The 11,507-nt window shown below is 35.7% G+C and overlaps 1 protein-coding gene and 1 non-coding gene across 3 annotated transcripts in view; both read left to right on the top strand.

Annotated features, from left to right (window-relative positions):
* The first annotated feature begins 6,879 nt into the window (after positions 1-6,879).
* On the top strand, positions 6,880-6,951 carry TRNAP-AGG. The gene has a single exon. It is a non-coding gene; the product is annotated as a tRNA-Pro (tRNA).
* Positions 6,952-9,516: 2,565 nt separating this feature from the next.
* Positions 9,517-11,507, top strand: part of LOC111486095 (LAG1 longevity assurance homolog 2-like) — a 6,502-nt gene continuing 4,511 nt past the window's right edge. For both annotated transcript variants that reach the window (XR_002718807.1, XM_023133105.1), the window contains exon 1: positions 9,517-9,897. Coding sequence is in view for 1 of the 2 variants with exons in the window: in XM_023133105.1 (XP_022988873.1) it covers positions 9,781-9,897 (117 nt within the window). In the remaining variant the exon portion in view is untranslated. The remainder of the gene's footprint in view (positions 9,898-11,507) is intronic.

Raw genomic sequence — 11,507 nt, 5'->3', positions numbered from 1 at the left:
GGGGGGGGGGGGGGGGGGGGGGGGGGGGGGGGGGGGGGGGGGGGGGGGGGGGGGGGGGGGGCATTTCGAGAATCGAACTTGAGACCTCTCGCACCCGAAGACATAATCATACCACTAGACCAAATTCCTTTTCTTCCCACATAGGATTGTAACCTATGTAGAACTAGGATTGCATATTGGAAAGACATAGAGATATGACAAGGCTTTACCTACTCAATGGTCATTTGTGATGGTATTGGAAGAGAAGACACCCGTATATGAAATTCTAATATCTTGCAAGCTTCATTGAAATAGTTATGCCCCTATGTAAAACTAAGATTGAAAATTGCAAAGATATGACAAGGCCGTTGCAGCATCATTGATACAATTGTAGGGGGGCATTTTGAGAATCGAACTCAAGACCTCTTGCACCCAAAGCGAGAATCATACCACTAGACCAAATGTTCTTGTAGTAGAACTAGGATTGTGTTCCTTACTGGACTTGCATCTTCCCACGTAGGATTGTACCCTATGTAAAACTAAGATTGCAAATTGCAAAGATACAGAGATATGACAAGGCTTTACCTACTCGAAGGATTTTCCTACCGATGGTCATCGCCATCAGAGCAAAAATCAACACAACAACATGTTTATGGTATTGAGAGAGAAGACACCCGCATATGAAATTCTAATATCTTGCAGCTTGATTGATATAGTCTAGACCAAATGCCCTTGTAGTAGGCCCATCATTTTTAGTAGCTAGTCCATGTATTTTCTGAGTCTTAAGATTTGAACCTACTATTATGATTTTCAATGTGTAAGATATACTTTGAGCACATCGGACACTCTTCAGTTAGAGATTATTAAAATATAGGGGCATTCCGAGAATTGAACTCGAGATGTCTCACACCTGAAGCAAGAATCATACTACTAGATCTAATGCCCTTGCAAAAATTTCTTCATTCAATGAATAACTAAGTATACAATCCACAACTAAATTATTTGGTCTAGTAGTATGATTCTTGCTTTGGGTGCAAGAAGTCTCGAGTTTCATTCTTCTTGGAATGCCCATTTTATGAAACTTGGAAGTAACATGTTACTAGCCACCATTAGAAAACAAGGTGCCAAATGAGCCTAGCATTGTTTCCTTTGTGTTAGGTTCAAATTTTTATTTTTAATTTTTAATATTTTGTAACACAATGCCTCCTAAGGAAATAAATTTACCATTATCCTTCAAAGTGGTTCATGAAAAAAATATATCGAGTAGGAGCTAAAAATGATAAGGGTTGATGCAATGGCATGGGGACTAGTGGTAGGATTCTTGCTTCAGGAGTGGCCCTCTCCGACTGAAGAGTGTTAGATGTGCTCAAAATGTATCTTACACATGGAAAATCATAATAGTAGGTTCAAATCTTAAGACTTAGAAAATACATAGACATGGTCTAGTGGTATGATTCTTGCTTCGAGTGCAAGAGGGAGAGTCTCTAATTCGATTCACACACCTCGAAACATAAATTAAACAAAGAGACACAAAGATTTACATAGTTTGGAGAGAATAAATTTTCATACATCCATGGTGGTAGCCAATCACTATAACCAAAGTGTTTACAAAGTATATCTCACACTCTCACACTATAAAGTCTCAACAAAAGTTCCTCCAATTGTCTCTAGTCAAATACAAAATAACAATGATGACTCCACATCTCATAACAATGCTAGAATAACAATACTAATAATCCAATAAATCGATATCGACGAGTTGATCCTTGAAAGATATGAGCTGCACATCAAGCTAACGAGTCGATACTTGTTCATGAAAAAAGTGATAATCAACCTCAACATGCTTCGTACATCGATGAAAGATTGGGTTGGTGGACAAATAGGTGACACCAATTTTGTCACACCACAGGCTAGGTGCTCGCGCTTGCGAGATTCCGAGTTCACGCAAGAGAACTTGGATCCATATTAAGTAGGCAATGGCATCAGCAACTACCTTGTATTCGGCCTACGACTAGAACGAGAAACTGTTGATTGTTTCCTTGAAATCTAGGAGATAAAGTTGCCACTAAAGAAGATCGCATAGCCTCTAGTACTTCGATGGTCATCAGGATTTCTGGCCCAATCAACATCCAAGAAGGCACTAATTAAATTAGTGCTGGACTTTGTAAGACACAAGCCGATATCAATAGTGTCATGTAGATAACGGGATATTCGTTTGACCGCCGCCCAATGTACAAAAGTCGGGGAGGACATGAACTAGCTCACTCTGTTGACATAGAATGATATATTAGGACGTGTCAGAGACAAATATTGGAGAGCACCAATGATACTCCAAAAGCGAGTAGTATCCTCAGGCGAGAGCTTTTCACCACCATCCAATAACAACTTCTCACTAGGAAGCATAGGTGTGGGCACACCTTTTGAGGTGAGCATATTGGTTATGGCGCTATAGTAGTTGGTCAACCAGCGGTCGAAGATCCGACCAGGAATTGCGCAATATCATCTGCAAGCGGAGGATCCGAGGCCCCAATCATTGGAGAAACAACCGATACCGATTCGCACGGTAGCGACGCAGAGGATTGCTGCAGAAATCCCGAAGCTGATGTGGGCACTAGATTTTCTGCATCAAAAGAGTTAGTAGGCACAAATATATGTATATGATTATTCTCCAAATTACTATTGTTGTTACCCAAATGCAAGGTGCACAAATCAGGGGCATTTTGTATTGGCGGCAAGGTTGAAGAAGAACTGGGTAGAGCTCTCTTGAACGGAAAAAGATTCTCATCAAATATGACGTCTCTAGAAACATAGACACGATCAGAATCGGTCCTTATACCCTTTATGTAAAGAACTGTAGCCTAGAAAGATAGATTCCTTAGATCGAAAAGAGAGATTTTGTTTGTTATAAGGGTGAAGATGAGGCAAACAAGCATATCCAAAAACTTTTAATAAGGAGGAATTTGGTGGGGTATGAAAAAGACGCTCTAAAGGCCATTTATTATCGATGACACGAGTTTCTCTCGTCTAATAATTTAAAGTTTCAATTCCTTAAATAAAGTTTCTCTCGTCTTCAATGAAGTTTTAGTTCTTAATCAATGTACTTCTTACCGGCTTGGCTTTGCCTCATATTTGAATGTAGCTTTGAAGCTTGTTTTTTAATAAAAAATTAATTTCCTACAAAAATTAAATACACAAAAGAAAGTACTTTGGTTTAGGTAACACCCATGAGAAAGCAAGTTCTTTCAGTTGTAAGCTCTTGTATGTGTCCTTTTGAATGTAAAACATTGTTCACCTCACAAAGTTTAAAAAACGAACACGCCTTGGATTATCACTAATGTTGTTCTCACAAACATCTTTGTGCATGAAAAAACATAGATTTGGTTGAATTTCTTTTTAAAACATGTTGCAAAACAGTGCAAAGTGAAGATAAAGGAACATTTTCACCCATCCTTACATGTTTTTACCCAAGATAAACACACTTTTAATCTCTTCCCTTGCACATGGATTTCATTAACGTCTTATTTCTTTAATGATTAATGCTCAATAAGTACGGTAGATTATATTAACAATTTCTATGAAAATAAATGAAATAATAATGATACATTCAATGAATAATTGAATATATAGTCCACAACAAGGGCATTTGGTCTAGTGGTATGATTCTTGCTTTGGGTGCAAAAGGTCTCGAGGTCAATTCTTGAAACGCCCCTCTCATGAATATTTTAGGAAGTAGTAAAATGGGTTTGGAACAAGCATGAGGTCCTGGACAAGCATGAATGTGACATCCTCTCCCACTCAATTGGTTGATGTCTCTATCAATCGACTCTTCACGAACTCAACGTTTTCGAATGAAGTTGACTTTAGATAGTATTGAGAAGTCTCTTTCAATCTACTAGGAATTTCTGAAAACCACTTCTGAATTGATTTGTCTTTTCTCTGTTGATGTCTCTCCTACTTCCTTGGTTGGAAATTCTTCTTCTTTGCATGAGGTCATACCACCTCTTTGTGCTTGATGTCTTCTTGGTCAGGATAGCAATTGGATCCTATATGGATAACTTTGTCTAGTCCTTAGTATTTTTGCGTCAATCTTTGGTTTCAGAGGTTTGTTTCTATCTCCCTTCTCTAGTGGTGGTGTTGGCTTGGTGTCTTCTCCCCAACATTTGCAATTGACACAACTAACCATAGTGGTCTCGGCGACATGTCCTCTTAGAGCTCCACGTCTGATTCTCAGTGATGGATGTCATCTCTTCCTGCATTGCCTTCAGCCAGCACGAGTTCCTTTATGCTTCGGCGACCTATGTGTTGTTAGGTTGACATTCTAACCGCTTGAGCTATTCAACTTGACTATTGATAAATTTGGCTCCTTCGTAATGATATACCACTGGTGGATTAAGTCAGGCTCTGATACCACTTGTTGAGTTGTGGCAATTAAGAGGAAAACGTCGACATAAGTAAAAATCGGCCGAAGGAAAACTTCTTCGAAGAAAAAATAACGGAAAAGAAAATGAGAGAAATATTTGCTGAAGATGCTAGGGATGGTTATTTGATTCAGTTTCACATATTTAAATAACAAACCTATCTTAAATTTAGTGGCATAAACCTTGCCAACCCAAAATGGCTAGCAAAAAATACGCTCTTCCATTAAACGGGAGCGTTAATTCAAATATTTAAAAGTAAAAAACAACTAACGAAATTTAAGAAACATGTGTTCTTATAGTGATCACGAGGTTTCTATTTGGGTTGGATTGGATCACTTGAGGTCCCCTTAACGAGGGTAATAATGGGGTCTAACCCGACGATCATTTAGACAAACACCCTTTGTAAGGGCCCAAGCCCACCATTGTCCTCTTTGGACTTTCCTTTCGGGCTTCCCCTCAAGGCTTTAAAATGCGTCTACTAGGGAAAGCTTTACACATCCTTATAAAGGGTGTTTGTTCTCCTCCCCAACCAATGTGAGATTCTTACACCCGTCAACCAAGAGGTGTGAAAATGATGTCGACACTACGGTTGAGAAAGTAGAATCTTGCTAGAGGCATGAAAATGACTTTGTGTTCTAGTGGGAAGTCCATCCCTAACACGATGTCGAAGTCATCCATTTTGACTATCACAAAGTCGGTTTGTCTAGTTCAAGTCCCCATTTTTATCGGAGTTCTCTTTGCAACTCCAAAGACAGATAGAGCTTCCAAATTGATGGCCTTCATATTTCCTATGTCATGAAGTCAAAGGATGTTCAAGCATTTTGCTTCGTCTTTATCATGAAGTTGTGGGTGGCTCTAGAGTCAACAATGGTGTTCCTTTCCGCTCTGTTATTTACCCAAGCCTCGACATACATAAGATTGCGTTCACTGGTTCCTTTACCTCTTCCACTCTCTTCTAAAGAGTGAACAAGTATTTTAGTGCCTCCATGCGAGGGTTTCAATATTCTCAACGTATGATATTTCTATTCTACCTCTGAGTTCACTCTTGAGTTTTTCTTGGAAGGTGTATAGTGTCACCTTGCATATACAACAAGACAAGGAGACTTGATCGTGACTATTTTGGCTATAAGGATTCTGCCATTGAGTTCTGCCTCTCTGTTGGGGGACTAGCTTTCCCCTCCCTTGTCTTCAAGTTTGTCACCTCCCCCACCCTTAGGGGAGTTAGGTCGGTAATTTCTATTATCCCCACTTATGCAAGCTTGGTTCTGTCTTTCGTCTTGGGATTGATCGTTGCAAAGGTTAGTCGTACGACTATAGCATAGGCTGTTGAAAGGTCTTGGACTCTTTGTTCATAAAGTTCGGCATTCACCCACAGCTTCATCCCCTCAACAAAACTAAAGACCTTGTATTTCTCGAACATGTCACGAATATCTAACATAAGCCCATAAAATCATTTAACATAGTCTTCGATATTTTCAGTATGCCTCAACTCCCTTAACTTTCTCCTTGCTATTATCTTGACGTTCTTTAGTAAGAATTGAGAGTGAAGTTCTTGTTTTAAGCTCTCCCAAGTATTCACAGTACATCGACCTTCTTGAATGTCTTCATGTGTATATATATATATATATATATATATATATATATATAAACCAATTATATTTAAAGGTTTTTTTTAGTTCAATGATTAATTTTTCACTAAGTAATTCCTCTATGACCAGGTCTTTATAAATTAAATCAAAATTTAATTTCAATTATTTGGTTTGATATGAGATACCACATCGGTTGAAGAGAAAAACGAAACATTTCTTATAAGGGTGTGGAAACCTCTCCTAACAAACGCGTTTTAAAACTATAAGGCTGACAATAATACATAACGAGCTAAAGCAGACAATATTTTTGTTAGTGGTGGAGTTGGGCTATTATAAATAGTATTAGAACGATGTGCCAATAAAGACATTGGGCCTCCAGAAGGGAGTGAATCGTAAAATCCCACATCAGTTGAAAAAAAAATGAAACATTCGACACTAGGCCTCCAAAGGAGGGAAGTGGATTGTAAAATTCCAAACAAGTTGCCAAAATGAGCTTAGCATGGTTCCCTTTGTGAGTATATTAGAACATTCAAAATGGATGATAAAAATCGTGTAAACTTCCTCTTGTAATTTGGATAGAGTACTCCTCTTAAGGTTGGAAGTTTTGTAATTATCCTTTCCATTCAATAAATGCTTTAATCACTCTAAAACTTCTCATTTTGCTCGAGGCCTAAATGGTACAACTCACCATTAAAATACTATACCATCAAATTTATTTTTATTTTTTATTTATTTATTTATTTTTGTGTTAATTTACTACCATTGTCGTTCGTGAAGGATCTAAAAGTTGAATAAAACGTTTTTAGCCCCCAACCATTAGAAAAGATAGATTTCGAATTTGAGAGGAAAAATCATATTGAGAGAGGAGCTAAAAATAATTGGTGTTGCAGGAAGGGCATTTAGTCTAGTGGTATGATTCTCGCTTAGGGTGCGAGAGGTTCCGAGTTCAATTCTCAGAATGCCCCTACTTCACTGAGTAACGAGCATAATTTTAAAAAATATTATCAACTTACATATTCCAATTGAATGCATTTGTTGTCTAGTGGTACGATTCTCGCTTTGGGTGCTAAAGAGGTCACACATCCTAGATAAGGCATGGCTAAGACATCTGACATGCGACCATGACAAGCAAGATCGTGATATGAACAGCTCGTTGACTTTTTGTGTCTTATTTGTTTGTGTCTCTCCTACTTTCTTGACTTGGAAATTTTTCTTCTTTTATTGAAGTCGGTCTTATTTGTTTGTGTCTCTCCTACTTTCTTGACTTGGAAATTTTTCTTCTTTTATTGAAGTCGTGCCATCTCCCGGTGCTTGATGTCTTCTTGGTGGAGATAGTAACATTTCAAGTTACTAATGTGGATAATAAAGCTAGTTTGCATACACGGGAGCAATTGGATCATATATTATGTGTTCCAAATCTTGTGGATGACTTTGACTCGACCATAGTATTCTCTCTCCAATCTTTGGTTCTTGTTGCTTTAATCTCGGAGTTGATCTAACCTCAACTTAATCGAAACTCTCTCTTCACCTTGAAATTTTTGTATGGACCCACCAGGCGGGCGTACAACTTCCTCCAGGTCTACCCTTCAGCTAGTGCACACTCACGCTACGAGAGCCACGAAGGGAAAGGAATAAATATCGTAATGTATGCATCTACACTCATCATAAAGGAGTAGTATCCCGATGCACGTGACATAAAAATACATGATATCCTATAGTATCAAATCATGACATATACTTAAGATGCAAGTCATACCCCAATTCTTTTCATGGCGTAATATTCCTTTGAAACATGCAAACATAATACTTGTCATATCTTCCATCATTAATTTACATAACTTTCTAATGTCTCAAAGGCGTTGATTAAACGTATTACATAGTATACATGCATGCATATGTTGATGTTCGTGCATCATCCAACATCGATAACATTGTGAGTTACTTATTCTCCATCTTAGGTTCATTTCTTTGCATATTTTTTAACATAGCATAACTCGTATTGTATCATATCTAACATTATAGCACAAACACGTGTAGTGTAAGTCAAACAATCATATAATTATGACATGTGCAAGAGCAGACATATGTCGTTTGTACAACAACCAAGTCATCCAATCAATCCAATAGTAAAACTACTTACTTTGGTTGACACGTGCAAAGACAAACACACGTCATTTAGAAACTAAGCTAAAATTTTATGGACTAATTAAAAATGAATATCAAACTCTGAGGACTAAACATGTCACTTTTCGAACTTCAATTATAAACAAAATTAACTCTCTACGATCAAAAGCGTTAGTTTTAAACATCAAAAAGTTGAAATTTGAGAGACAAAAATATATTTTACTAAAAAAAAATATAAAAATTATTGAAATTAATAATTAAGATATTTTCCATTTAAAAAAAAAAAAAAGTTATTGATCATATTATTGTCTTTATATAATATGCATTAAATTTTGCCAACCCTTCAATTTAGGGTATTAACATACATTTTAATATGTTAATAAATGATAATTTAATAACAGTGACCGAATTTTCTTATCTAAAAGACTTAATTACCCTCTAAATCTTAATTGGTTTCCATTAATACATCATTAAACTTAATCCAATATTAAAAGTTTTTGAAAAGTTCAAAAATAACAAATACTTTTTAATAAATTAATAAAAATATATCTAAAAAATTTACTTCTTAACTCTCAAAGGTTTCAATAAGTTTTTTTTAAAAAATTAAAATAGTTAATATTGTTTAAAAAATAACTTTAAATTTGAAAAATGATTTAAAACATACCTTGATTTTTCATAGAATTCATTAATACCTTTAATTTTCGTTTTCTTTTTTTAACTTCAAAAACATTTTTAAAACATTTTTTAAAAAATAAAAAAATATTTTTACCATGAACCTTTCAAAAGTAAAATTAAACATAGATAAATAATCTATGATGTTGATAGACGGATTTCGTCCATATATTGATAGTAAGAAGTCTTTTTAACTTTTTTTTTATATAGGTAAATAGCGTTAATGTCACTTTTAAAATTTTAAGGATATTTTTAAAATATAATAATTTTATGTATTTTATATTTTTTATATATATATTAAGACTATTATTGAAACTTATATATATTTAAAAAAAAAAACTAGACGGTATTTTCTTTTTTTACTAATTTAGTCTTTCAATAATAACCTAATATTTTAAAATACCCTTAACGTAAAAGAAATTAAAAAATAATTATATTTTCAAATTTAATTTTAAAAATTACATGAAGGAGTTTAATTAATATCTTTAATTTTTTTTCCTTAAAAAATTTCAATAACAATTACAAATACTTATACCATTAGTATATAAACAAAACGAAACGATTAGTATTATTTATATCTGTTAAAAATTGAATGATCTTTTTTTAAATAAAATAATAAGAATAAGAATATTAATATTATTTAAATTTTTGGGAGCGAAAATAATAATTTTTCTTAGATAAAATATAAAGTGAAAAGTATTTTTATTAATTTAATAAAAAGAAAAAGAGAAAGGAGCAGGAGGAGATCTCAACCTCCACTTCCTGACTATTCTCTTCCAACTATTCCTCCTTCCCTCTCTGAATTTTCTCTGGCTTTTCACTCCCATTCCTCCTTCGCCCCTCTGCAAATTTTAGGGCAAACTTAGATCTCTGCCGAGGAATCTTCTTCTACGCTCTGCTACCTGATTTCGGTGCTGTGATTCTAGGTTGTTTCAGAATTGTTTTCGTTTCTTTGTTCCTCCTCGTTTTTCATGCTTCTCCTCTGAATTATACCTGCAATGGACTCGATATGGAGCCACACTGGCGCGCCAGACGCCTCGCATTTTGTCATCGCCGTCCAGTTCGCCTTCGGCTTTTACGCTGCGAGGTTCCTACTCGACAGATTCATTTTTCGTGTGAGTTTCCAAATTACATTTGTTTTCTACTTTTCATTTGCTCTTCTGTAGTGCAATTTTGTTTCTCACTTGCCTTTTGTTTTTGTCTGTGTGCGGGTGATTTATGTATGGATTCTGATAATTCGTTATAAGAACGTCGTATATGTGCGTTTAGGTAGCAATTTAAATATTCTTGTCTGTTATTCACCTAAATAATTGTTTCTAACTTTTTTGTGATGGCGGAAAATATGAAAAATTGAAGATGAGATGGAAAACTTTTAATGTCTCTAGTTGTTCTACTTGCATTTATTTTCTTCACATTAAGACCGCCGTACTCGATCTTTTCTCTCAGAAGAAGGTAAGGAAGAGCTCGGTTATGATTTTCTGGTGAATTTCAAATACTTTTTTTGTACTGAACTTAATAGGTGGTGTTTTCAACATATACTTAGTTTGGTCGTCATATTATAGAGAACCTGGTGGCATTGCCCCGCTGACTTAACCAGACACGACATATTCATTAGTAAATGATAGGTATCAGGATTTGTTGGAATTATTTTCAATTATTTTCAAGTATTTTCAATGGAGACGTGTGGATGTTAACATCTTTATTAAGCAAGGAGTTCGGTTGGTCATCACGATGAAATGTTAGAAATTCTACCTTTGTCCTGGTAGCCAAATTTCAGATGGCATCCAATTCCAACATGAAAAATGGATGCAATAGAAAAAGATTTTTTACTAGCTTTTATTTAGGGCAATGCAGAACAGGAATAGAGGCATAAAAAAAAAGAAGCTAAAGAGAAACATTGAAGGGGTTAGTCTCTAAACCTCCTCCCACCAATGACAATTGTCCTCAAAGATCATTCAAATCCATTTATGCAACAACTTTAAAACTTCTGAAAAATTGCATGCCAGTGAAATCTTCCACAACAAGTGGAGTTGACTAGGATTTGCTGCCACGTCTCTATAGAACTACAATCTAGCCCACGTATTGGCGGAAAAGGGCAACACCAGATAGATTATTCCAATGCTTTGTGGTCTACTTATAAAGAATACAACTATGTTAAAGAAAAAATGGTTGAGGGTTGATCGCTAGATTGTGTGGAAAGTGATGATTCTCCTACCTTCTAAGGTATTCTCGCTGTTCAACTTATGGAAAAAGATCATTGTATTTGACCAGGAAGATGTCTAATCCGTGAAGGCCACTGATAAAGTGGCTGGAAAAAATTGCGGAGTAATCCCCAAGTTGGCGATTGTGATGGCAGCATCTTGTCCTTAAGTGTCTCTTCTTCTTTTTGTGATTCAGGACAGTATACTTCCTCAACTTGGAGTGCCTCAGCATAGGTTGTTTTGTAATTACTCCATTGACACCATCATTTTAGATTGGAAGGTCATTAGATAATCCTTCCTTTGGAAAAAGGGATGCCTTATCCCTTTGTCCCGTAGATTGTTTTGTTGCCTTCGGTCTTCTGTGTAAGAGGATTCACATTGTTATAGACGTAAAAATGCAATTGGAAAAAACAAATGCACACTGTAGAGCTTCTCTTTGGAGCTCCTTTTCCAATAATTTTTGTGGCTACGGTTTTTGTTGTCACTGCCAATTGGAGAAACTTTTTTTTTTTTTTTTTTTTTTT

The sequence above is a fragment of the Cucurbita maxima genome, unplaced genomic scaffold (assembly GCF_002738345.1).
Source record: "Cucurbita maxima cultivar Rimu unplaced genomic scaffold, Cmax_1.0 Cma_Scf00011, whole genome shotgun sequence".
NCBI classification, from domain to species: Eukaryota; Viridiplantae; Streptophyta; class Magnoliopsida; order Cucurbitales; family Cucurbitaceae; genus Cucurbita; species Cucurbita maxima.
Note: the sequence above shows the minus strand (reverse complement) of the source record. Positions and strands in the feature narration are given on the sequence as shown.